The sequence below is a fragment of the Oncorhynchus kisutch genome, linkage group LG23, assembly GCF_002021735.2.
Source record: "Oncorhynchus kisutch isolate 150728-3 linkage group LG23, Okis_V2, whole genome shotgun sequence".
NCBI lineage: Eukaryota > Metazoa > Chordata > Actinopteri > Salmoniformes > Salmonidae > Oncorhynchus > Oncorhynchus kisutch.
This window is the reverse complement of record NC_034196.2, coordinates 21,177,685-21,205,072: the sequence shown is the minus strand read 5'-3', so window position 1 is coordinate 21,205,072 and position 27,388 is coordinate 21,177,685. Positions and strand designations below refer to the sequence as shown.

Genomic DNA, 27,388 nt, shown 5'->3' with positions numbered 1-27,388 from the left:
ATGGAGGTATTTGGTTTTGATAAATTATTTTTAATTTGGACTAACAGCAGAATATATTCCATATTAAGGATAGATCCTCAGTAACAAGTCAATTTTTATGTATCATTTACCACAATACATCGGCCAATTAATTACACTTTGAATAATAAATAATTTCGAAAGTTTGGCATCATTCTTACCAAAATAATCCAATATTCTACCATAACATTCATGTCTTAAACGTATGGCTTCCTAAACCATTAACTGTGAAAATTAGTGACATGTTCATAGATGAAATAAAATGGTTTGTCTCTAGGTAAAAGCCATTGCAACCAATCATTATTTACACCTTGCACAGCCTAAAATGCATGACACTCTTTTAAAGAAAATCAACATGTTGTTGATCGAGAATATGCCTTAAAAGCTATGTACAATGTTAGAAAATAACATTACCGCTTTATACATAGAAAGTCTAACACAAATGACAATCATTACCATACTTCATTACTGGCAAGAATGGCTCTTAGGCTACATACACTCAAAGCTGTTTCCTGTCCTACTACTTGGGGAAATCTAAGCTTGAGTTCTTGTGAAATTCAGCAGTGTTTCTACAATGTACTGATACATCAACATTAAATAGCCATATAGAGTGCACTGTAACACATACAGTAACATGACATAACAGTCTTAGTCTTCAGTCTTTATTTCCAGGTTATGGGGAACATCAGTCCTACTGGTACTGCTCTCATTCTCCTCAGTCCTCAGCTCCTCGGTCCTCAGCTCCTCAGCTCCATGAGTCTTCTGGTGCTTTTTGAGGGATGACTGGTCGGTGTAGGTCTTCCCACACTGGTCACAAGGGTAGACCTTCTCCTTGGTGTGGACCTGTTCGTGTCTCTTCAGATGGCCAGACCTACTGAAGCTCTTCCCACAGTAAGAGCAGCTGAAGAGTTTCTCCCCTGTATGAGTCCTCAGGTGCAGCTTGAGGCTGCTCGCCACACTGAACCTCTTACCACACTCTGAGCATGTGTACGGTTTCTCTCCTGTGTGCATCCGCTTGTGTATGGTGAGGTGGCCTGCCTGGCTGAAGGTCTTCTCACACAGGTCGCAATGGTACGGCCTCTCCCCTGTATGAATCCTGTAATGTGTTTTCAAGTCCCCCATACCATTGAACCTCTTGCCACACTGTACACAGCAGTAAGGCTTCTCACCAGTGTGGATTCTTTGGTGTATCCTCAGGTTACCTGCGTTGCTGAAGGTTTTGGCGCACACAGTGCAACTGTATGGCCTCTCTCCTGTGTGAGTTCGTAAATGGACTTTAAGCTGGTTGTGTTCACTGAAGCGTTTCCCACAGTGTGGGCAGCAGTACGGTCTCTCTCCCGTATGAACACGCTTGTGTATTCTGAGCTGACCCGGGTGACCGTAGTTCTTCCCACAGAGGTCGCAGCTGAACGGTCTCTCTCCCGTGTGAGTGCGTTTGTGGGACTTGAGCAGGTCTGCTCGGCCAAAGCGTTTGCCGCAGTAGTTGCAGCAGTGGGCCTTCTCGCCACTATGAGTCCTCAGATGGATGTTGAGGGATTGCACTCGACTAAATGTCTTCTCACACTGGGTGCAGTTGTAGAAGCCTTGTGCGTTTTTAGAGGACTCTGCAGAGTTCAAAGTGGGTAAAATATCCTCCCCACTCATCCCAGCAGGGTTAGATCCCATGTCAGGGTAGTATGTCAGGAAGGGGTCTTCTTCTGGTTCAGCCTCTCCAGTTACATTGTGACACAGCCTTCCCTCTGACTCAACAAAATGGCCACACTCGTCTCCCATCTCCATGTGACTGTCAGACACTATGGTGACTTTGACGTCACTGTCGCTGTCTCTAGAGTCCACATCTGTGTCCAGTGGTGACTGAAGGTGTTCATCATACTCTTCAGGAATGATGTAATTGACCTCAGCACTCTCTGTCTTAATTTGCTTAGAAGCCAGGTTGAGAGGAGATGGGGGCTTTGAGAGGTCTATGGCGTAGTCATCCTCCATATCAGGTTCTGTCTTTATGTTTTTGAACATTAAGGCAGAAACGTTTTGGAGGCATTCTGGTTCCTGCTGAGTTGCTGCATCTATAAAAGAGACAGACCCTCTGCTCTGAGGCATTTTGTCCTTCTGCTGTCTCCTGGAGCTCCTTCGCTCATCACCCTGTGTTTTGATTGGCTTCTGGGATTGGCCGACAACTGAATGGCTGGAACAGGTCTTCCTTGACAAGTCAGGGAGGTGAACAGCATCCTGGTTACTTCCAGGGTCTGTGCAAAACAAAACACATGTTTAAGTTTTTTTTTTAATAAACTGTTATCCATGGTTTCAATGGGTGCCTGGAAAAGGACATGTAAACATGCAACAGAGTGAGGGTCTGCTTGGCTCGGTGGCCATATTGAGGGCGGCTTGTACCTCAAGTTTGGACAACAAAGGACAGTTAGGCCTACCTCGTCATTATGCAACCAGGTGTGCATCGATAGATGCACACATTTTTAAAACAACTGTGCATTAATGTACATACCCTTAACTATCGAATCCTTGTTGTCTTGATCGTGCAACCTTTGTCTAAGATCTTCATTCTCAGTTTCAATTCTTTGTAATTTACCCTTGTACTCAGACAATGTCTGGTCCACTGACTCCAATATGTCACTCACTGTGGCTTTAAAAATCGCATTCAGAGACGACTCCAAGAATACTTTTAAATCTTTTGACTTGGCCATAGTTTACTAATAAATAGCATACAAATAAACGATAAACATATTTTAAAACCTTCTAAACTATCTTACAAGATGGGTGTGTATGATGTTGCTGCCGTGTACGGAACAAAGCGAACCAGTAAACGTCGCGTGAAAGTGACGTACCGTTCCTTCGTTTCGTTGTTCTCTTTCCGTAGTGCCTTTTTACCGCCTCCGCAGTTTAGGAGTACGCATAGCATGTGTGTTGGCCGTCTATTCAAGCGTAGTAGCCACCTGGCAGGTAAAGGTACGTTTAATGTTCATTAATATGACATGCATTTAGTGCATTCTGTCGAGGGGAGCTTGTAGGGGGTTGTTTGGTGATTTGACACGTGTTTACTGTTCAAGTAGCTAGTGTTCAAGAAGCATAGATCCAAGTTATACTACTTGTCACAACAACTAGCTCTTCATGTGGTGTCCTACTGTATGTAGTGCTACAAAACAACATCATTTAGGAAGTCAACACATGTAAAGTGCTTGTTTACCTTTATTGTTATTTTGATGTTTACATGGAACAATCCTTATGAAAAAACAGAGGGAATGTTGTTTTGTAACAGCGTCTTCTTCCTCTGTAAGTAGACCTGGGGAATAGGGTCCAATGGCTTACATCGTTATTTGCTTAAAAGAATGCCTGCTGTGTTCTGAGGCTCTACGAGTTCACTCCCTTGTGTCAGTCTGAGTTTCAGGAATGAAGTTCAGACACTCCCCTAACCTGTGTGGGTGCCTTTAGGCTGTGGGCAGAGGCCCAATGCTCTCAGGTGTCTTTGTGCGCTTTCTCTGACTGCCAATCACAATGTGCCTTTTCTTCCTTTTTGTTGCCTCTTTCAGCTCTCTCATTCCACTCCTCCTTCCCCTTCCCCTGTCTTTCCCAGGCATATCCGTGTTGCAGATGAGCAGAGAGTGGCGGAAGTCTGGGATCTGTTGCCTGGAGATGAGAGGTATCTGTCACAGAGGAGTGGATCAAGACTTGTGAGTTGCATGCGTCCTCTCTCTGTGACACCCCAGGCTAGCGCTGTCTGAGAGAGGCTGTAAGACTTGTTTGTTGTGGGTCTGTGTTGCAGCACCCAGATTGACAAGTCACTGGAGGGATTACGCCGTGTGCTGTAAGCCGTCTATCTACATGGCAATAAAGAGTTTTTCCCCCCCCAGACTGACTTAAAGCCCTACTAGTTAACTGATCATATGATACCCCTTGAGAAAGCTTGAAAGGGTAAGTCGATATCCAAGTTTACTATGAAATTGGCAAGTGTTACTCTGTGAAACCTTGGTCGTTTTTAGGGACATTATTAACTTTGTAGCTCTAACTGTGCATTTAATGTATTTTAGTTTTTAATGATCTTAGCTATGTTCTGCTATTTCTAGTTTCCAGACAACAGTAGTGCTTATTATCTAGAGTTTTTCCACACATGAGTAATATACTGTATTTGAACCATGTTAGTCTGTTGGTATATATGGTTTCATTCAAGTTTGTGGTTTGATTCCTGCATATTTTTATGTGTCATGTAGCGGCTTTGGTTGTGTTGTTTAAGAGTCAATGTGGTTACAATCAGTTTGGAATCTCACTCTGATAGCCTGTGGGCTGCTTCAACACCTCTAGACTAGAGTTTCATGCAAAGTGTATGCTAATACAACGGTCCACTGGTAGGGGATACCAACAGATCCACATAATTACTGGGACATCCACAAGTTCATGTAATGGTCCATCAGCTGCGCTAAACCTTTGCCATTGTCTTCTTGTCGCTATTCCTTATACTTTCATTCCCTAATTTGGCTAAATTATGTTGGTAATTTTAAAGGACACAACTGAAATCTCTGTTTAATCAATGCACGTTTATTCCTCAACTTTAAAAATCTGAAATCTTAATCACCAGCATCATTAAAATCTAAGTACACAGATTAGTGTTGTTATTACACCAAACAATAGATAGGCCTATATTGTGCCTGCAAGGGAACAATGTTCCTCTAATTAGATTTCAAGTGGAACCCATGACCTGCTGAATAGCTTCAAATCTTATACCTAAGGAAAGTTGATTACTGTAAAGTGTTTTGTCCAGACTCCAATGTAAGAGTAAAAGAGTTGGTACAATACGTGTGGGTCTTTATACAATCTCAATGATCTGAAAATCTCAATCGCAAAAATTCAATGAGGAACTATGAGGTGCAGAAAGAAAGTGTCCATTGATCATTCTAACTTTCTTCCACTCTTTGGTATTGGTAGATGGAACGCCAGCCCAGCAGCCTGACAGGAAATGAGAAATGAGCACCCAAACAGGAAGTGTAGCCAAGCATTGTCCCGGATGTCGGTTATGTGACGTGAGTAGACTATTGAAGAAAAGACTGAGAGAGTGACAGAGAGAAATGGAGTGAAAGTTTAAAATGGAGGGAATTTGAAAAATGTCCACATTAACCTACTTTTTATGACAGCTCAATTCTGAAGACTTGAGGCTTAAAATGAGGCTTCACATGAATCATTACCAAAATGCTGTGTTTAAATCAGATAGTGTCCTTGGTATGGATCAACAACATACTACTGTATATCTTCACTGATATTTTCAGGGTCTGTCCATGGACAGTGACATACATGAACCTGAGCTATCGCAATGTACATTCATGTCATGTACGTAAATGTATGTACATGACATGAATGTACATTGCGATAGCTCAGGTTCATGGTTAGCAGTAGACATGAATATTCATGGCATCTGTTCACACCCCAACCCTCTGGCTCTCAATCTCTCTCTCTATCTTTGCTCTCCACCTTTTCTCTCTCTCCCTCTCTCTCATTCGGAGAGAATACTCTTCTGTGGTCAGGAAGTAAATGCGCCTCTAATGTTTCAGCAAAAGTCATTGCAAGGCACGTCCGCCATGCCACGCCAAAAGAGAGTGCAGTAAACAGGGTTTATAAAATACATTAACAGTGTTTGGTATACAGAAGTGAATGGTGAGTGTTGGCTTACGTTTGAATATGTTTTAGAGGCTCTTGGTTTGTTTGTCACTGAACCATGGCTGTTTGTGTGTGAGAGTGACATGAACCGCCACAGGTCTACATTTAGGGATTTTGTCTTTCTGTCAATTTAAAGAATGTTAATCGCACACCATAGTCCAGTTTTAGAAAATGTATACAATTTACTAATTTACTTACTGTAAGAGTCTTAATATATTAGTCAGGTAGACAGTATTGGTGAGTAGATTTTAGACAGCAGGCAGTAGACTGGTATTTTCTCTTGGATGTACTGCACCTGTTTAGATTGGCTTTTCTTTCATAGCTGCGCAGAATATATATACAGTACCAGTCAAAAGTTTGGACACACATACTCATTCAAGGGTTTTTCTTTATTTTTACTATTTTCTACATTGTAGAATAATAGTGAAGACATCAAAACTATGAAATAACACATATGGAATCATGTCGTAACCAAAAAGGTGTTAAGCAAATCAAAATATATTTTATATTTGAGATATTTCAAAGTAGCCACCCTTTGACTTGATGACAGCTTTGCAAACTCTTGGCATTCTCTCAACTAGTTTCATGAGGAATGCTTTTCCAACAGTCTTGAAGGAGTTCCCACATATGCTGAGCACTTGTTGGCTGCTTTTCTTTCACTCTGTGGTCCAACTCATTCCTAACCATCTCAATTGGGTTGAGGTCGGGTGATTGTGGAGGCCAGGTCATCTGATACAGCACTCCATCACTCTCCTTCTTGGTCAAATAGCCCTTACCTCTCAACAGTTTTCTTAGTATTAGCCTATCTAGTCATTTCATAATCACCCAAGTTTGGTAGCCTATGCTGTTTGAGGCAACACTTTCTGGCCATGGCCATGGTTGTTCATGCGGTGGTCACAATATATCACTGATCAAATGTTCTCATAAGGTTCTCAAAGATTTTGTTACAGGAACAGACCTTTTTTCATGCATATTTTTTTTGTATACAGCGTTTGATAATTGAAATATCAGCCTCAACTTCTAGAGTTGCTTTTTTCTTTCTGAAGGCCAATCTGGGACATTTCTGGGGACAGCTCTAGACAGGGACAGGCCACCAAAATCAGGGACTCTCCCTGGAAATTGGGGACGTCTGGTCACCCTACTCTACAAACACTACTTTGGGAATTTATGAACAAGGAGTCAGTAGTTACTCTGGGGTTTGGATTAATGTGTGTTGTGTAGTCATTTTGTTGTACATGAATGTTCTTGCTTACTAGGGCAGCACCGGAAGCTGTAACCAACCACCAACCACAGTCTACCATGACAGCATCATTGTGACCTAATTCCGAGATGGATAACCTGCCCTGCACAGAGTAATGAGACTGAACTAAGCTGAACCGTATCTCTCTGCTTAGGACTGAGTGAAGAGAGAGGTTATGGAGGAGGCTATGGTGTGCTCTCCTCTCCCAGACCTCAAGCAGCCAAACAGCCAGACTTGCACCTCCTTGGAGCTCCTACCACCGAGCAGGCCCCTGGAGGAGGCTATTCGGTGGGGAGAGATGGAGAAGCAGGTGAATGAGGCTGACAGGAAGAAAGAGGACAACTCTCCTCAAACTGGAAGGATCTCTGAGGAGCCAGAGGAGCACTGGGACTCCATGACTTTACCCGTGTACCCCATGACCTGTCCCAGTGTCCTTCTGTCCTTTGCCACAGTGCAGTGGGACATGCCTGACCTTTCCCCTGACACACCCTTCCCCATGACTGACAATAGCTTGGCCGATGAGCTGGATTCCAGTGGAGCAGCCAGTCTGGACTGGACTGTGAACCCGCTGTCCCTTCACCACCACCACCAACAGCAGCAGCATCAATCCTGTGTGACAATGATAAACATAGAGCTGTCTGTCCAGGAGAAGACAGAGAAGCACAATAGACCGGAACAGCAGTTGCCTCTGGACAGTGAAAACTCCCATCCGGTACGTCAGCCCAACAGGGAGGGACTGTGGTTATGTGTCTGTTTGAGATGATAGCATTGGGTACAATGTGTGTGCGTGTGTGTGTTTGTCTGTCTGCGAGAGTGCAAGAGGAAGATAATATTTAGAGTGATAAATACCAATACTTCTGTGTTCATTGATACCAGTATTTAAGTTTCAGTCATAGGCGGAGAAGAGGTGGATGGAATATATACCGTTATACGTATCAGTCATCTGAGACCCAGGTCCCCTCTGTCTGAGTGCTGATCATCCCACGTCTTACTTAATCACAAGTTCTCCCCGGCCCGATGTTTATTGTTGACAGCTGCTGTTGCAATTCCAGGCATGTGACACACCGAGCCCAGATGTGGAGGCTTCAGCACAACAGCTATTTGAGGAACATGGTGAGTGCAGGCCCTAGTCATTGTTCACAAGCAAATCACAGGCGAACTCTTATGTTAGCAACGGTCGTCGAAATTGTTAAAAGGTTAAAAAAAATGGATTCTATTAAATGCATTAGTTGGACAAGAACTATATGTGCCTCATTTGCATATACAGTACATTCGGAAAGTATTCAGACCACTTTACTTTTTAAAAACATTTTGTTACGTTACATCCTTATTTAAAAATTGATTTTCCTCATCAATCTACACACTATACCCCATAATAACAAAGCAAAAACAAGTTTTTAGACATTTTTGCAAATGTATTAAAAATAAAAAACTGAATTATCACATTTACATAAGTATTCAGACCTTATACTCAGTGCTTTGTTGAAGCACCTTTGGCAGCGATTACAGCCTTGAGTCTTCTTGGGTATGACGCTACAAGCTTGGCACACTTGTATTAGGGGAGTTTCTCCCATTCTTTTCTGCAGATCCTCGAAGAGCTCTGTCAGGTTGGATGGGGAGCATCTCGCTGCAATGCTATTTTCAGGTCTCACCAGATATGTTCGATCGGGTACAAGTCCGGGCTCTGGCTGGGCCATTCAAGGATATTCAGAATCTTGTGCCCGAAGCCACTCCTGTGTTGTCTTGGCTGTGTGATTAGGGTTGTTGTCCTGTTGGAAGGTGCACCTTCTCCCTAGTCTGAGGTACTGAGCGTTCTGGAGCAGGTTTTCATCAATGATCTCTCTGTACTTTGCTCCGTGCATCTCTTCCTCAATCCTGACTAGTCTACCAATCCCCTCTGCTGAAAAACATCCCCACAGCATGATGCTGTCACCACCATGCTTCACCATAGGATGGTGCCAGGTTTTCTCCAGACATGATGCTTGGCATTCAGGCAAAATCTTGGTTTCATCAGACTAGAGAATTTTGTTTCTCATGGTCTGAGAGTCTTTAGGTGCCTTTTGGCAAACTCCAAGTGGGCTGTCATGTGCCTTTTACTGAGGAGTGGCTTCCGTCTGGCCACTCTACCATAAAGGCCTGATTGGTGGAGTGCTGCAGAGATGGTTGTTCTTCTGGAAGGTTCTCCCATCTCCACAGAGCAACTGTGGAGCTCTGTCAGAGTGACTGTCAGAGTTCTGTCAAAGTGACCATCGGGTTCTTGGTCACCTCCCTGACCAAGGCCCTCTAGGAAGAGTCTTGGTGGTTCCAAACTTCTTCCATTTAAGAATGATGGAGGCCACTGTGTTCTTGGGGACCTTCAATGCTGCCAACATTTGTTGGTACGCTTCCCCAGATATGTGCCTCGACACAATCCTGTCTCGGAGCTCTACGGACAATTCCTTCGACCTCATGGCTTGGTTTTTGCTCTGACATGCATAAAAACCTGTTTATGCTTTGTCATTATAGGGTATTGTGTGTAGATTGATGAGGGAAAACATTTATTTATTCCATTTTAAAATAAGGCTTTAACATAACATTGTGCCAGCAGAATACCAGCCTGCATCCCACTGCTGGCTTGCTTCTGAAGCTAAGCAGGGTCTCCCTAAATGGGAGACCAAATCCTGCTGGAAGTGGTGTTGGAACTCCAATAGGATCCACCCTTTCCTCTGGTCTAAAGAAAATATCCCAATGCTCTGTGTAGGGTGCTTTTCGGATGGGATATTTTACGGGTGTCCTGACTCTCTGTGGTCACTAAAGTTCCCATGGCACTTATCGTAAGAGTAGGAGTGTTAACCCTGGTGTCCTGGCTAAATTCCCAATCTGGCCCTCATACCATCATGGTAACCTAATCATACCCAGCTTACAATTGGCTCATTCATCCTCTCCCCTGTAACTATTCTCCAGGTTGTTGCTGTAAATGAGAATGTGTTCTCCGTCAACTTATCTGGTTAATTAAATTTAAAAAATAACAAGTGTGGAAAAAGTGAAGCGTCTGCATACTTTCCGAATGCACTGTACATAGTATACACTGTATACACTAATGCACTGTACATAGTATACACTGTATACACTAATGCACTGTACATAGTATACACTGCACATAGTATACACTGTACATAGTATACACTGTACATAGTATACACTGTATACACTATTTACATGAATTACTAAATGAATATAAAGGGGTGGAACAGGGCTGCAACCACTAAAAACCTGCCCTGTCACTAGTCTTATACCTGTCACTAGTCTTATACCTGTCACTAGTCTTATACCTGTCACTAGTCTTATACCTGTCACTAGTCTTATACCTGTCACTAGTCTTATACCTGTCACTAGTCTTATACCTGTCACTAGTCTTATACCTGTCACTAGTCTTATTCCTGTCACTAGTCTTATACCTGTCACTAGTCTTATACCTGTCACTAGTCTTATACCTGTTACTAGTCTTATACCTGTCACTAGTCTTATACCTGTCACTAGTCTTATACCTGTCACTAGTCTTATACCTGTCACTAGTCTTATACCTGTCACTAGTCTTATACCTGTCACTAGACTTATACCTGTCACTAGTCTTATACCTGTCACTAGTCTTATACCTGTCACTAGACTTATACCTGTCACTAGTCTTATACCTGTCACTAGTCTTATACCTGTCACTAGTATTATACCTGTCACTAGTCTTATACCTGTCACTAGACTTATACCTGTCACTAGTCTTATACCTGTCACTAGTCTTATACCTGTCACTAGTCTTATACCTGTCACTAGACATATACCTGTCACTAGTCTTATACCTGTCACTATACATGTACCTGTCACTAGACGTATACCTGTCACTAGTCTTATACCTGTCACTAGTCTTATACCTGTCACTAGTCTTATACCTGTCACTAGTCTTATACCTGTCACTAGTCTTATACCTGTCACTAGACTTATACCTGTCACTAGTCTTATACCTGTCACTAGACTTATACCTGTCACTAGACTTATACCTGTCACTAGACGTATACCTGTCACTAGACCTATACCTGTCACTAGGCTTATACCTGTGGCTAGACTGCCTCATTAATTATTCATTACTGTTGTTGTCATGTAACCTTGCATAATTCAACAAGTGTGTCAAGAGAAGGATACTATGTAATTTAAAATAAAAAAACGCCTGGCTCTAGATTACACCTATCAATACATACTTTACATTATTTGCGAAATCAGACACATTTTAATAATCCAAGTGTTCATTTTTGGAAATTGCTTTCATTTCAGAGCATCTAATTTGAAAAAATCAACACTCCATCAAAATCAAGTTATTTTTTTCCTCTTTCTTGTGACGAGACGGTGTGTGAGACGATGTGTGAGACGGTGTGTGAGACGGTGTGTTAAGTCTCAGACGAAGCATTGTTTCAGATACAGCGGGAAAGCCGATGTAATCCATTGAGCTCATTTCAGCCATTACCGGAGTGCGTTTGATGGGTAATTACCAAAGTTTCCGCAGTCGTTACGTTAAGAGAAAAAAACAATGGCATAAGCAAGAGTGGGAAAGAGTCACCTGAGTAAAATGAAAGCAATCAATCCAGCGAGATGAGTTAAGTGACAAGTGGATTTTGCACCCCCTAAACACAGGAAATATACGGCTGAAAAGGAGAGATCCTTAGGTGGGCAGGGCATGTGCGTTGCCACTTATATTAGCACACAGCTTGCATTTTTCCAAACACTGATCATTCCAACCCAATTTTTATGTTGTACAGTTTATTGAACAATTTTTGACATATTCTGATAGATGCTACCATTTCAAATGCTTTTGACTTCTCGTGCCACTTTTACTTCATAAAGTACAGAGTGACTTGGTCAATGTTAATATGGGTATCTCTGTGTTCAGACTCTCTTTCAGAAAGCTCTCCGTGGCAGGAGACAGAGAAAGAGATGGGACAGCCTGTGACAGAAGATACTATCCCACCCTCTGACAGAGCTCCTAGCCCTGTACAGACAGGAGAGTCAGAGACTGGGCAGGATAGTGAGAGTCTAGACTCTGTACTGGGAGAGGAACAGGAAAAGACTAGCAGAGTGCTAACAATACCAATCAATTCAGAGCAAGGATCAAGTTCTGCGAACTATGAGGAGAAGGAACAGGCTGTAACTAATTTAGTTTATAATGGAGATTGTGACGAGCAGACAGAACAGACCGAGCAGTCAGAGGGGAGGGAACAGTCAGATAGGGAGGGGGAATCCGAGACTATAGAACTCTTAGAGCACCTGCTTGAGCCAGCTGAACTGAAAGAACAGTCAGAACTCACAGAAAAGTCTGAACACAGTTGGCAGTCAGAGCCTAACCACACAAAACAGAGTGAATACAAAGACAACACCGAGACAACAGAGCAGCCAGAAGAGTCTGAGCAACTTGTAGAGTCCGACCAGGTAGAGCATTCAAATCAGTTAGGGGAGGAAGAACAGCAAACTGAAGAGACCCGTTTACAACAGGCAGAACAGTCAGACAAGATAGACCAGTCAGAGTCAGAGCAGACAGAATGTTTAGAATCAAAACAATTGCAACAGACACAACATTCTCAACAAATAGTGCACTCAGAGCAGACAGAATTTTCAGTGCAGACGGAACCACAGACAGAACCATCACGGGAGATGGAACACTCAGAAGATTCTGAGCAGTCAAAACAATCAGGGGATACAGAACAGACGGAACAGCCAAGGGATTCTGACCAGTCAAAACAATCAGGGAAGACAGAACAGTCAGAGCAGTCGGAACAGTCAGAGCAGACGGAACAGTCAGATCAGACAGATAACAAACCAGTACATTCAAAGCAGTTAGATCTATGTTTCCATTGCACAGAGGAACTTGAACAGTCAGACCGTACAGAAGAACAGAAACAGTCAGAGATTGAACAGCCAGCGCAGACTGAACTGACTGAGTTGACAGAAGAGGATGCACAGACAGAGCATTCCAAGCAGGTAGAAGAATTGGAACCAAAAGAGTATAAAGAGGATTCATGTTTGCCGCCCAGGGAAGGAAGTTTAGAGCAACTGGAGTCTCAGGTACAGCAAACAGAGGCCTCAGAACCAGTGGTGGTCCATATGAATGGTGGAGGTTTGGACAGGGAGAAGGCCTGCAGGCTGGCTGAAAGACTCTACAGGCTGGATGGGATCCACAAGACAGATGTGGTAAAACACCTAGACAAAGAGTAAGAACTAAAGGCTGCAAAACATGGAGTGACCAAACGTTACATTACATGGTTCTTATGCAGTAGTAACTATCAGGGTAATGATCTAGTAAGTACGTTCAGAGTTTCTTTCGCAGAAGGTGTCACCTTGAATCATGCACTTGACCTGTCCTTGTTTCCCTGCTCCTCTCTAATTCAGCAATGGCTTTAGCCAAGCTGTTGGGCAGGAGTACCTCAAGTTCTTTGACTTCACCGGTCAGAGTCTAGACCAAGGCCTGAGGTAAGTCCTTCACACGTCCTAATGAGATTTCTCCTAGTTCACTATAATAGTAACAAGTAATGCTCTTAAATGAACATATTCCGTTGATAAATCATTCTCTACTTCCTCTATTTTGCCCTCCTCTCCCAGGTCTTTCCTGAGGGTGGTGGTGCTGATCGGTGAGACCCAGGAGAGAGAGCGAGTACTGCAGCATTTCTCCTGTCGCTTCCAACAGTGCAACCCTCACACCTTCTCCTCTTCAGGAGAAGTACTCACACTCACCTGTGCTGCGATGCTTCTGAACTCTGATCTGCATGGACAGGTGAGTCCCCACTGCAGTGATGAAATACTGTGGCAAACGTGTAGATATTTAGGCCTTTCACTGTAAGGAACTGGTTGTGTGGGTTGTGGGATATGTACACATTTAAACATAATGTTTTTGTGTCTGTCCTCAGAATGTGGGTAAAGCCATGTCTGTGTCCAGCTTCGTGTCCAACCTGGATGGGATGAATGAGGGTGAGAACTTCAGCAAGGAGCTGTTAAAGGTAAGATTACACTCCTCATTCTACACCTACTCAATATTTCAGTAGAGACTGTTAAGTGTCCTTATGTAAGACTTAAGTGTCCTTTCAGTGTCCTTCTTTCAGTGTCCTCTTGTCTCTTTCTCAGGCTCTCTACAACACCATTAAGAATGAGCCTCTGGAATGGGCAGTGTAAGTAGTCTGACTTAAGAACAAGGAAATGGGTATCATTATTCTAAATTATTTACCACCAGCTGTTCAGTATCACAGTATTCTGTTACTTTCCCCAATAGATTTTGATTTTGTTTCACTTCTCACCTTTCATATTTTAATTCCTATTTTATTTAATCCCCATTGCTTCTTCATTTCTCCCCTCATCTCTCTATATGCCCTGTGCAGTGATGAGAAGGAACTGAAGAGCTCCATGCTGTTGGTGGAGGATGCTAAAGAGGACGCACCCTTGCGCTCCAAGAGCAACCCTTTCCAAGATGTGCCTCATGACAAGAAGGCCACAGTGTTCAAACAGGGCTTTCTCAAACGCAAGGCCCACGCTGACATCGATGGCAAACGCAGTGAGTTAGATTGTGACACTGTTTGCACAAAAACATAGGAACTAAAATGTCAGGGCAATAAACCATGTACAAGAGCATCATAGTGTTTTGATTAATCTTTTGATGATTCATCAGTCTGACTAAATGATTTAGTGTGTGAGTGTGTTTGAGAAGCATCCTTTGACCTCAGGAGTGATGTAATGTAACTGTGTGTGACAGCTCCTTGGGGGAAGAGAAGCTGGAAGACCTTCTATGGAGTGCTGAAGGGAATGGTCCTCTACTTACAGAAGGTTAGTCTCCTCCTCCTCCTCTTTCTTGTCAACTCCTCCTTTTCCATACTTACCATTGAACAGCCTCTTGATAATGTCCAGGATGCCTTTCACACTAACCCCTCACTGCTAGTTACCTTGTCCACCCCCCCCCCCTCCCCAGGATGAGTATAAGATGGAGTGGCAGAGTACAGAGGAGGTGGTCAGTGTGCACCATGCCCTGGCAGAGCAGGCAGCAGACTACACTAAGAGACCACATGTCTTCCGTCTGCAGACTGCCGACTGGAGGGTCTTCCTCTTCCAGGCCTCGTGAGTCTAGTGTGTGTGTGTGTGTGTGTGTGTGTGTGTGTGTGTGTGTGTGTGTGTGTGTGTGTGTGTGCGTGCGTGCGTGCGTGTGTGTGTGTGTGTGTGTGTGTGTGTGTGTGTGTGTGTGTGTGTGTGTGTGTGTGTGTGCGTGTGCGTGTGCGTGTGCGTGTGCGTGTGCGTGTGCGTGTGCGTGTGTGTGTGTGTGTGTGTGTGTGTGTGGTAGTGTCAAAGAGAGACAAGAACTATATCTATGTAGTATTGGAATTGTGAATGTACATTTGTTATACATGAGACTAATGTCTTTGATGGTGTGAAGGGACAAACAAATGAATCAGGATGCAACAGTCCGGTAATCCCATGACTTTGCCTTTAATTCACATGATATGTTCTTATGCAGTATATAAAACTAATATTAGATATATCTTAACTAATACAGTATATTCTATGTACATGGACCCATTGTCGTCCTTCAGCTCCACAGCAGAGATGAGTTCATGGATCAGCCGTATTAACCTGGTGTCAGCCCTGCACTCTTCTCCTCCCTTCCCTGCTGCCGTGGGCTCTCAGAGGAGGTTCTGCAGACCCATCCTGCCTGCCTCCCAGTCTGCTCACACACTGGTACTGTACTCACCACACACTTTCACACTCTTGGTTCACTCCCCATAGTCCCTGTCTCTTTGTTTTCTAATCTAATGCATTGTTTTCATCTTTGTAAATTGTGATATTTAGTGGTCTAGTAGTACGTTGAGACTGTTATGTACTATAGTTGTGCTGAGGCAAGTCGGGTCATCTGATCCTAGATCTGTGGTTAGGGACACCTTGTACCTAGTGTGTTGTGAGCCTGTTCACTGAGCTTGGCTCTCTGCTGCCCCCTGCAGGAGAGACAGCTGCAGTCCCATGCTCGCATGCTGCTGTCCTTCCAGGAGGACCTGGCCTACCTGCAGCAGAGTCTCCCTGAGAGCCGCAGGGCCAAGGCCAAGGAGCTAGAGGAACACCGTGTCAGAGAGGAGTACCTGCAGCATGAGGTGTGTGAGAGGACGATGAGTCTGCGTTGTGTGTGGGTATGGGTTTGTGTGTGAGTATGTGAGTATGTTCTTGTTTGGTCTTTAACTCACAGTCCCTCTCACCCCACCTCTCCCTATAGAAATGTCGCTACGAGGCCTACATCCAGATGCTGGAGGTCTGGAAGGATTTGAATCAGTCAGTCGACACTGAGGTGGGAACCAGCGAGCTCAGCCTGTTTGACAGAGCTGTGTGTAAGGACACAGTGGATGAAGAGGGAGAGGAGGGAACCCTGAAGAAGTCCCACTCCAGCCCCTCTCTGGATGTGGAGATGGCCTTGCCCCACGTGGTCAAAGTCAAACGCAACATCTCGGAAAGACGGACCTATCGCAAAATCGTCATACCTCGACGCAACCGGGACATATGAGAAAAGGTGCCCAAAAGAGATTAAAATATGACTCTTACATGAGTTTTTAAATGGCTCCTTTGAGGACATAGGCACAATGTGTTACTTCTAAGCACTGTCCTTTTCGTTTTCATTTTCAGCAAGAAGGCAAAAGTCATCAAAACAGAATGAATCAATCTCAGGGATCTTGCTTGTGTCCTTTTCTTTGTTACATTTGCTTTACATAAAAGTATTTAATTCATATTTGTGCACTTTCAATTGAACAAAATGAATTAAACCTCAGAAGTCAATGCTCCCTGCTGAGACAGGTCAAGAAGAGTGATAATGTTTGTCTCTGAATGATTTTATTCCCTTTAAAATGCACATGAACATACCTACACCTCTGAATTTCCTGTGATATGTTGAGATTCGTGTTTATTTCTATTAGAAATGTATCTCTGCAGTTACAAAATGTTACTTGTCTGCGCCATATGGTCTATGTATGCAGTGTGCAATTGTAACCTCAAGAGGGTGCTATACAACAGCATATTACACATGAAGGCATGTACAGTTTGAAAAATCATCAAAATGATGTCAATATGCTCATTTTAAGTTCTTGTATCTTTTATGTAATTTTATATAAACATATTTGGACTGCATCTCCATGAAAGACTAACACTACCATAATATTACACTATAAGTATCACAATTATTTTCTGAGAACAGAGAAGTTTATGATAGTTAATTTATTTCAATCCCAATTAGCCTTTTTGAGTTTAGTTCAATTATCCATCCCGATTCATTGAGCCGGCCAGTCACATATCCCCTTGTGGTAATAGGAATGGCATAAAGGGAATTAATAGCAGACAAAGACAACTTTTTGATCTCTCTTGGTGGCACATGGAGGAGTTCTGGGCCGTTTTGTTCTCTTTCAAAGTGACATCTTCAGCCGCGGTCAACCTGGAGTGTCTCAATAAAGAACAGGATGTTTCAGAAGACCCCCACATTGCTCCTTAATGTCACTGTTGTGGATGACACACAGGAATGTGATGTGACAATAAGGAACGCAGTTAGGGGCACAGACAATACAGATGGGGCTAACCTTGTCTCACTGGGCTGGTCTCTTCAGGATCAAGATTGGTAGCTTTAACAGGAACATACGTACATTCATAAATAAATGATACATTCATAATTTTATTGGGAACCAACTACTAGGGCCCAGAGTTTTTCTTGTTCAGGTCACTTGGTAAGGATAAAGAGGGACCCTTCTTATGAGACATGGGTTCATCAAATATGTCATTTTATGATATTGCTGATACAGGACCTGGGTTAATGTGATAATGCTTATGTGTATGTATTTTCTGTGAAAATAGTTCCTATTCATTTATTTTAATAACAACAGACTATTAAGATGAAGTCAGACTCTAAAGATGTGGATGATTGATTGAGCAAATGATTGGCAGGAGCATCAGGCCATGGCAATGCTCCAGGTGTGTCTGCCTGATAAACTGAAAAGACGCCATCTTGGAAAACCTTCATGTTATTGGTCTGTTGTACATGAATTGTAACAGTAGGAGAAATCCAAAATCCTGCTGTTCTGGGACAATGTTAACCTGTTAAACATATGAGACCTCATTTATCAATGATGCATATGCACAAATCTAGGTGTAAATTATGGGTGGGATTATTTTGACGCAAAGTGTGAGATTTATCAATATGACTGGTTGATTGAGAGTGTGCGTAGATTTACACACAGCCATGACCATGCATACGCACAGGGCCAGTGGTGGAATAAGGGAACTCCTTGTCAAGAGTAGAATTGGGAAAATGTATGTTGAAAATGTTTAAAATTGTGAGAGTAATAATTAAATAATTATTATAGGATTATACGATTTCATAGTATTTCCATTGTGAATTCATGCAAAATATCTTGACATGCTGTAGCCTATAATTTGACCACATCAGTGCATTTATTACGATAATCCATATAAAGCACAGTCCTTTGTTAAATTAGAGGTATGTGTGAAGGTGAAGCTATTGTTGAAATACTATAGAAGACAGATAATGGGAAATGGAATGAGAAATGGCTTACTCCGTTTGAAGATTTGGCCCACGCTGCATTTCTCCGAGAGCACGTTTTTAGAGACAGGTGGGACTTTTTCTGCAGAAAGTACAGATTGGATCATCCGATATCATTTCCCAAAACCAATGTTATAGGATTTTTGAGGATTTAAGACCTACTTTAAAAAGACAAACACATGCTATTCCGGTTCACATCCAAGTCTTATCTGCCAAACTAACCCTGATTCAGATGACCACCCTATCCATGCTAGGAGACGTAATTTATAGGTCGGCAGGTAAGGGTGCTCTCAAGCGGCTAGATATCCTTTACCATTCGGCCATCAGATTTGCCACCAAAGCTCCTTATAGGACACATCACTGCACTCTATACTCCTCTGTAAACTGGTCATATCTGTATACCCGTCGCAAGACCCACTGGTTGGTGCTTATTTATAAAACCCTCTTAGGCCTCACTCCCCCCCTATCTGAGATATCTACTGCAGCCCTCATCCTCCACATACAACACTCGTTCTGCCAGTCACATTCTGTTAAAGGTCCACAAAGCACACACATCCCTGGGTCGCTCCTCTTTTCAGTTTGCTTCAGCTAATGACTGGAACGAGCTGCAAAAAACACTCAAACTGGACAGTTTTATCTCCATCTCTTCATTCAAAGACTCAATCGTGGACACTCTTACTGACAGTTGTGGCTGCTTCACCTGATGTATTGGTGTCTACCTTCTTGCCCTTTATGTTGTTGTCTTTGCTCAATAATGTTTGCACCATGTTTTGTGCTGCTACCATGTTGTGTTGATACAATGCTGTGTTGTCATGTGTTGCTGCCATACTATGTTGTCTTAGGTCTCTCTTTATGTAGTGTTGTAGTGTCTCTCTTGTTGTGATGTGTGTTTTGTCCTATACTTTTATTTTAATCCCAGCCCCCGTCCCTGCAGGAGGCCTTTTGCCTTTTGGTAGGCCATCATTGTAAATAAGAATTTGTTCTTAACTGACTTGACTAGTTAAATAAAGGTTAAAGAATATAAAATCCACCCTCGTGTTTTTGGCAAGAGCTTTCAGTGGGAGCTTTCCGATTGGCATCTCACAGCCCTCGAGCCAATGTTTTGGATGCAATCATCAGCAAAACGAACAGTAACACATATAATTTCCATACAGAATCACACAACATGTTGAAGTCAAGATGCGTTTCTTTGCCATGATGCCATCAATTGGTTCCCAAATACAAACAGAGCAATAGACGGCACTCACATCGCCATGAAATCACCATCCCAAAACAATTTCAACTATGTGAAAAGGAAAGGCTTCCACTCTTTATGTGCAGGTGATAGAAATATTTGATGCGGAAAAGCTGCTGCTGAATGTGGTGGCAAGGTGGCCAGGTGGAACGCACAACTCGTTCATTCTGCAGAACAGCAATGTTGGCCTCTACACCTACAGCTGCAACCTGGTCTTAGAGCATTTCATATGATTCTGTACATAAATCCAAGACCCTCCACTTAGAACGATATGTTATGTTTCATATGGCATGTATTAATTTTTGTGGATGTCGATCACCCATTTCATATGATATGTTACGAATTACTATTAGTATAATGTTACGAATTTGCAAAACATACAATTGTTACGAATTTGCTAAATATGCTACAGTGGGGCAAAAAGTATTTAGTCAGCCACCAATTGTGCAAGTTCTCCCACTTAAAAAGATGAGAGAGTCCTGTAATTTTCACCATAGGTACACTTCAACTATGACAGACAAAATGAGGGGAAGAAATCCAGAAAATCACATTGTAGGATTTTTAATGAATTTATTTGCAAATGAAGGTGGAAAATAAGTATTTAAGTATTTAATAAGTCAAACGTTTTCTGTAAGTCTTCATAAGGTTTTCACACACTGTTGCTGGTATTTTGGCCCATTCCTCCATGCAGATCTCCTCTAGAGCAGTGACGTTTTGGGGCTGTTGCTGGGCAACACGGACTTTCAACTCCCTCCAAAGATATTCTATGGGGTTGAGATCTGGAGACTGGCTAGGCCACTCCAGGACCTTAAAATGCTTCTTACGAAGCCACACCTTCATTGCCCGGGTGGTGTGTTTGGTATCATTGTCATGCTGAAAGACCCAGCCACGTTTCATCTTCAATGCCCTTGCTGATGGAAGGAGGTTTTCACTCAAAATCTCACAATACATGGCCCCATTCATTCTTTCCTTTACACGGATCAGTCTTCCTGGTCCCTTTGCAGAAAAACAGCCCCAAAGCATGATGTTTCCACCCCCATGCTTCACAGTAGGTATGGTGTTCTTTGAATGCAACTCAGCATTCTTTGTCCTCCAAACACGACGAGTTGAGTTTTTACCAAAAAGTTATATTTTGGTTTCATTTGACCATATGACATTCTCCCAATCTTCTTCTGGATCATCCAAATGCTCTCTCGCAAACTTCAGACGGGCCTGGACATGTACTGGCTAAAGCAGGGGGACACGTCTGGCACTGCAGGGTTCCCTGGCGGCGTAGTGTGTTACTGATGGTAGGCTTTGTTACGTTGGTCCCAGCTCTCTGCAGGTCATTCACTAGGTCCCCCCATGTGGTTCTGGGATTATTTTCTTCTTGTGATCATTTTGACCCCACGGGGTGAGATCTTGCGTGGAGCCCCAGATCGAGGGAGATTATCATTGGTCTTGTATGTCTTCCATTTCCTAATAATTGCTCCCACAGTTGATTTCTTCAAACCAAGCTGCTTACCTATTGCAGATTCAGTCTTCCCAGCCTGGTGCAGGTCTACAATTTTGTTTCTGGTGTCCTTTGACAGCTCTTTGGTCTTGGCCATAGTGGAGTTTGGAGTGTGACTGTTTGAGGTTGTGGACAGGTGTCTTTTATACTGATAACAAGTTCAAACAGGTGCCATTAATACAGGAACGAGTGGAGGACAGAGGAGCCTCTTAAAGAAGAAGGTACAGGTCTGTGAGAGCCAGAAATCTTGCTTGTTTGTAGGTGACCAAATACTTATTTTCCACCATAATTTGCAAATAAATTCATTAAAAATCCTACAATGTGATTTTCTGGATTTTTTTTCTCATTTTGTCTGTCATAGTTGAAGTGTACATATGATGAAAATTACAGGCCTCTTTCATCTTTTTAAGTGGGAGAACTTGCACAATTGGTGGCTGACTAAATACTTTTTTGCCCCACTGTATATGTTAAGAATTCTAGCTAGGTGGGTAACGTAATAGGTAGCTGGCTAGCGTTAGCTAGGCTAGGGGTTAGGGTTAGAGTTAAGAATAAGGTTATGGTTAAGTTTTGGAATTAGGTTAAAGGGATACTGTTATGGTTAAGGTTAGCTAAAAGAGTCAGGGTTATGGAATGGGTTAGTTAAAAGGGTTAAGGTTAGGGGAAGGGTTAGCTAACATGCTAAGTAGTTGCAAAGTAGCTAAAAAGTTGCTATTTAGCTACAATTCAAAAGTTGTACGTTATGAGATTTGAACTCGCAACCTTTGGGTTGCTAGACGTTTGCGTTATATGTCCACCCAATCACCATACTTTAGTTTTTGCCTTAAGTAACAATCTGTCTTACGTAATCATACCAAACATAACATATCATACTAATTTGAGTGTCCTGGATTTACATTTACTATGTTAAGTCTAGTCTATGAGACCAGGCTGGCCTAAAGGAGGGGGCTGTTGAGGATAGATGGCTGTGGAGTGTTGCCTACTCATTTGCCTATTAATTTGTCCTGATGGTCCTCTCTTTGTAGCTATATTTTTATTCTTACTGGTCAAGCCACAACTGAGTGAGCCAAATAACACCTTTTGGTTACACTCAATTTCGGACACTTGCACCTCTATTTCAGTCCGCCCCCCCGCCCCCCCGCCCCCCCCCATGGTTGTGCCATTGTATTTCATGGTACGGCATTGTATATACTCTACAGGCTTTAAAGGGATGATTTTGACCATATATGGTTAATTAGGGGGGTTTCGAAATACAAACATCCAAGGTACTGCAAGAGCACTGAGGCTGAGAACAAATTGGAATTTATCAATAGTTATCTCCTACTGGTGTGCATATGAAGCTGGTAGGATTGTTTGATAAATCACACTTTTTAGGCATATGACCATTCTAAATTCAGTTCTAAGTAGAATCGTTTCTATGCAATATTGATAAATGAGGCCCATTCACATATGGTTTCTTCTTAATGCATGCAGGGAAGAAATTGCAGTGCATACTTTGGCTTTCATCAATGGATGGGTCTTGACCCAGGCTTTATGCATGGCCTCTGGACCATGACAGCAGCAGTGGTGCTGGGTTGGAGTGCCATCTTGCTCCGCTCCACACAAAGAGTGGCCATGGCAGTGAGGCAGGCAGGACTCAGGCTTGCATTAGCAGAGGTTAGGGCCATACTTCAGATGGAAAGGTCCTGTTTTTGTTCCGCCTTCTACTCCCCCATTCTGTGGACTGGAGAGCTTTGTGGCGCTCTGTCAGGGCTGGTTGGGTAATTAAAAAGGCCAAGCCAGAGTTGTGATCATTAGGGGCTTGTCCAACGGTTGCATTGGGCAGCAGGCTCAAAATAAGCCCCTCCATGCATAAGGTGTGACACATGCACACAAACACTCGTCCTGTTCTGAACGCCACATAACATTCCAAAAGCTCTAATATAGACACACACACACACACTGTATGTGTCCCTTTGCTTCCTTTTCTCCGTCTGTCTCCTGCCTCTGCACTATGTCCCTGCCGACACACATTGTCCATCTGGTGCTGACGCCTCCCACGCTCTACTTGTTACTTTTTTATCTTTTATCCACACTAACCCTTTATTTCTCGCTCTCGCACCCCTCTGTATTCGATTTAGCTTTTAACTCCCTCTACCTCTCCCCCTCCTCTTTTATATCCTTGGTCTTTCAGTCGCTCCACTCTTGACTGCTGGCGTCGTGGCGTGGCTTCCTCTGTGGCCCGGCTCTTGAATTCTCTCTTTCTCCCTGTGATCTTTTCAGGAGTCTCTTTTCCATTTGGAACCTGGTCCCCCCTTCACTGAACCACTCTGTCAGCTCCCTCTGTGCCACTTGAGGTAGAGAGTCTCTAGTGCGCGTCTCGACCCCTGGACTGGAACACACACACACACACAAGGAGCAAGAGAAAAGGTGCTCAATTTCATAGTTATATGCTGTTTCCTTAAGTAACTCTATTGTTGATACATTTTATTGTTTCATTTCAGTAGATTCATGTTCACCATCGTATTTCCTATTGCTCTCCTCCTTCTGTTTTCTTTTGTCTCTGTCATAGGTGACCAGATGAGAGGGCACAGAGGCTGGAAGTACTGAAATAGCACTGGCTACATCTATCCTTTTCTTATTCCTGGACAATACTCTATATGTTGTTTTCCCCCTTTTAGACTCACAGACATATTTATTTTACATGCTAAGCAGACCCAGGCCGAACATGAATAACACTTCGATGTTCTACTCTTTCCTCCATACCCTTTAGAATGAAGGCCTTTGTACCCGTGGAGTCTCTCACTGGAACAGCTAAGGTAAAGTGCCTGGCTTAAGGGCATTTCAATGCATGACCTAACTTTGCCCTCTCCACTTCCACACACTCCTGCCTGTGACAACACTCCCTGGGCAGGGATTCAGTGCTTCTCAGACACACTAGCTGCAGACAAACATAACGATACATAGCGTTTAGAGGCAGCAGGATGCTGCCATTAGAGCTCTTCATCTGGGAAGGCAGGACGAACACTGTGTTTTTCTTTTCAATCTAAGCTTGACTGATCTTTAATCAGTAGTTGTGATGGGGTTTAATCTTGGTGTTATTCATGATAGATCTACAATAGTACTTTATAGCAAATTACATGTTGAGTGTGAGGAAAGTATGTTTTGAAGAGTCTGATGGAGATACCAGTGTTGGTCTTGGTTGACTCTGTCCCCATGTCCAGAGTTCAGGACTCTCCCTCGGGGCAGTACCTGATACCTGGCAGATTTTATCCAGGTGGGTGTATATAGGTGCGTGTGTGTTTGGGTCCGGAAGGTGTGTGCTTTGAAAGGTGCGTTTCTCTTGATGTCTCCAGTCAATAGTGCTTCCTGCCCTCAGGGCTGTGTGCTAATAGGCCAGTCAAACAGAGGGCACCTGTCTTTCACCTCCGATCCTACCACAGGCTCACAGAGACCGTCTGTTTGGCCACTTCTTTCCTGTTTGACCACTGCAATTGTTTTATGTCCTTCTATGGTTTAATGGACCGATGAGATCCTTAAAGTTGCTGAGGGTGTTTATTATAAATGTTTGAGGGAGCAGAACTGTTTTCATCTGTATAATTGAAAGTAGAACTCTTATTCAAATATGTTGATTGGTAATCACATAATCTTTTCGTAGGTTGATTCTGACAAAGAGGAAATATGGTGACGTCATTCTGACCATTCAGAATTGGTATAAAAATGTCATTCCAGGACAATGAGCTCATTTGAAATAGTTCCAATTATTCACGTTGGTTTGAAAGAGGAGGAACCTTTATGTAACAGACCAACAGGGCTCACATTAATGAACGCAGCGCCATCCAAATCAATAAATTAAGGTGATGTGTTCACTCACACAGTCTGGGTTAAGTGCTTTTCTCCAAGCCACAAAGCCTGTCCTCACAAAGGCGTCCGGCAGACAAGAGACCCTCAGCGCAACCTTGCAGCCTCGCCATTCACAGTTTAAAACAACAGCAGCCTGTGTTTCATTTAGGCAGACAAATATTGTCTTGTGCACAATGCTTATTTGCGAGTCTGAGTTGGTTCACCAGTGTCTCAGGCCCAGAGATAAGTGGTGAAGTTTCCAGTTGACTGGCGCGGGACAACTCTGACCCGTCATTCCACTGATTGCCACACACTCCGCTCTGCACTGCCTTTTTGTCAGCAGCTCCTCCAGGGGCCCCTATCTGTCTCTTAGTTTGTCCCAGTAATGGCTACACACACATGCACCACACACATGCACTGCACGCACCACACAAACACACACACACACCACTCTGTCCCTCTCTGTGTTAAATGTAGTTACCCCAAGCCCCCAGCGCTCTCCCCATCCTGCTGGCTTTGTCTCCCCTCAGCTGTTCCGGCCGGGTGCCTGTATTGTGCTGCCGGGCTCATTACTAGAAGCACTGTGGCCCAAAACCTCAATACTAATAGGCCCACTGTCGCCCAGAACCAGGATTGGGATGGGGAGGATGTGTGTGTGTGAGGAGAGAGAGAGAGAGAGAGAGAGAGAGAGAGAGAGAGAGAGAGAGAGAGAGAGAGAGAGAGAGAGAGAGAGAGAGAGAGAGAGAGAGAGAGAGAGAGAGAGAGAGAGAGAGAGAGAGAGAGAGAGAGAGAGAGAGAGAGAGAGAGAGAGAGAGAGAGAGAGAGAGAGAGAGAGAGAGAGAGAGAGAGAGAGAGAGAGAGAGAGAGAGAGAGAGAGAGAAAGAAGGGGGGGTGAAGAGAGAGATTAAGTATTTGTGTTGTAGTTGTTTGTGGCGGCATTATGTTGTTTTCGACTCTTTGGCTGCAGGATTGTTAATGCTTAACAGTTGCTGTTATTATTTCCCTGGCAGTCCATCAGCTGGCTCTGTATGTGGAGGCTTTGGAATTTGAATTTGATGCTTTGGGGGGATTGCCTCATTTTGCTGCTGTTAAAAAAACAGAGGGGACATATACTTTAAAGCTCCTCTGTGTCTCTGGGTGTGATGTGTGTTTCTGTGTGCCTGCGAAGGAAACTGAAAAACTGTGTTCCGTTCGATTGATGTTAGAGTGGCATCCCACTTCAACAACAATAGAGAAGGGAGCATTGTCAAAAGTAGACAGAACAAGACAGGACAGGACAGGACAGACTGTAGAGGAAGGGAGTGAGCATGAGGGTTGCAGCTTGGACATAGGATAGAGAGGTGTGAAGAGAGAGAGAGAGAGAGAGAGAGAGAGAGAGAGAGAGAGAGAGAGAGAGAGAGAGAGAGAGAGAGAGAAAGAGAGAAACTGCACGCTGGGTATGTACATCGTCAATAGTAGGCTTCGAAGGGACTCCTACATTAGCTCATGTCTTGGCAGTAGTACTGTAGACAACTTTATCACTGACCTCTACCCAGAGTCTCTCAGAGCATTCACAGTCAGGCCACTGACACCTCTATCAGATCACAACAAAATCACAGTCTACATGAACAGAGCAATACTCAATCATGAGGCATCAAAGCCAAAGGAACTGAATAATATTAAGAAAGGCTATAGATAGAAGGAAAGTAGTGTGGAAACCTACCAAAAAACAATTAGGCAACAACAAATTCAATCCCTTTTAGACTACTTTCTTGACAAAACATTTGACGTTTGACTGTAATAGTGTAAACTTGGCAGTAGAAAACCTAAACAGTATATTTGACCTCTCAGCTTCCCTATCAAGTCTAAAAATATCAAGCAGAAAACCATTTTTTTTTACAACAATGACAAATGGTTTGATGAAGAATACAAAAACCTAAGAAAGATATTGAGAAACCTATCCAACCAAAAACACAAAGACACAGAAAACCTGAGTCTACGCCTTAGCTATGGTGATCACTAAAACAATACAGAAATACACTACGGAAAAAGAAGGAACAGCACGTCAGAAATCAGCTGAATGTAATTGAAGAATTCATAGACTCTAACCACTTCTGGGAAAATTGGAAAACACTAAACAAACAACAACACAAAGGGTTATCTATCCAAAACAGAGATGTATGGGTAAACCACTTCTCCAATCTTTTTGGGCTTACAACAAAACACAAAAGGCAAAAACATATTCATGATCAAATACAAATCTTAGAATCTTAGACCCACTGGATTCTTCCAATTACATTGAATTTACTAAAGGAAAAAATAAAAACCCTCCAATCCAAAAGGCCTGGGGTGTTGATGGTATCCTCAATG

General features: G+C 43.1%; 2 protein-coding genes across 11 annotated transcripts; one reads left to right on the top strand and one right to left on the bottom strand.

The window, feature by feature from the left end:
* Positions 1-2: 2 nt before the first annotated feature.
* LOC109867952 (oocyte zinc finger protein XlCOF6) lies at positions 3-2,848 on the bottom strand. Its single transcript, XM_020457298.2, has 2 exons — positions 2,516-2,848; positions 3-2,261 (listed from the first exon to the last, which is right to left on the bottom strand). Exons 1-2 carry the CDS (start codon positions 2,712-2,714, stop codon positions 667-669), a joined length of 1,794 nt encoding a protein of 597 aa, XP_020312887.1. The 5' UTR covers positions 2,715-2,848; the 3' UTR covers positions 3-666.
* Positions 2,849-2,880: 32 nt separating this feature from the next.
* LOC109868337 (PH and SEC7 domain-containing protein 4) lies at positions 2,881-18,304 on the top strand. Of its 10 annotated transcripts, none has more exons than XM_031802563.1 (18): positions 2,881-2,976; positions 3,558-3,698; positions 3,791-3,939; positions 4,948-5,042; positions 6,930-7,625; positions 7,948-8,026; positions 11,829-13,143; positions 13,322-13,402; positions 13,532-13,703; positions 13,837-13,926; positions 14,051-14,094; positions 14,302-14,474; positions 14,673-14,743; positions 14,886-15,031; positions 15,502-15,646; positions 15,907-16,053; positions 16,173-16,463; positions 16,577-18,304. In XM_031802563.1, the coding sequence occupies exons 5-17, from the start codon at positions 7,089-7,091 to the stop codon at positions 16,455-16,457; spliced, it is 3,285 nt and encodes a 1,094-aa protein (XP_031658423.1). In that variant the 5' UTR covers positions 2,881-2,976; positions 3,558-3,698; positions 3,791-3,939; positions 4,948-5,042; positions 6,930-7,088; the 3' UTR covers positions 16,458-16,463; positions 16,577-18,304. The 10 variants fall into 10 exon arrangements, with proteins under 10 accessions (XP_031658423.1, XP_031658428.1, XP_031658421.1 ...); XM_031802568.1 differs by having other exon boundaries at positions 2,882-2,976; positions 7,966-8,026; XM_031802561.1 differs by having other exon boundaries at positions 2,882-2,976; positions 7,068-7,625; positions 16,173-18,304.
* Positions 18,305-27,388: the final 9,084 nt, after the last annotated feature.

Bases quoted from the DNA above. Each gene is read 5' to 3' on its own strand.
- LOC109867952 (XM_020457298.2), bottom strand. From the start codon at position 2,714: ATGGCCAAGTCAAAAGATTTAAAAGTATTCTTGGAGTCGTCTCTGAAT. The intron at 2,262-2,515 runs GTATGTACATTA...TGTTTTGCACAG, and splicing joins CAAGGATTCGATAGTTAAGG to ACCCTGGAAGTAACCAGGAT.
- LOC109868337 (XM_031802563.1), top strand. From the start codon at position 7,089: ATGGAGGAGGCTATGGTGTGCTCTCCTCTCCCAGACCTCAAGCAGCCA. The intron at 14,095-14,301 runs GTAAGTAGTCTG...TGCCCTGTGCAG, and splicing joins GAGCCTCTGGAATGGGCAGT to TGATGAGAAGGAACTGAAGA. The intron at 15,647-15,906 runs GTACTGTACTCA...TGCCCCCTGCAG, and splicing joins CCCAGTCTGCTCACACACTG to GAGAGACAGCTGCAGTCCCA.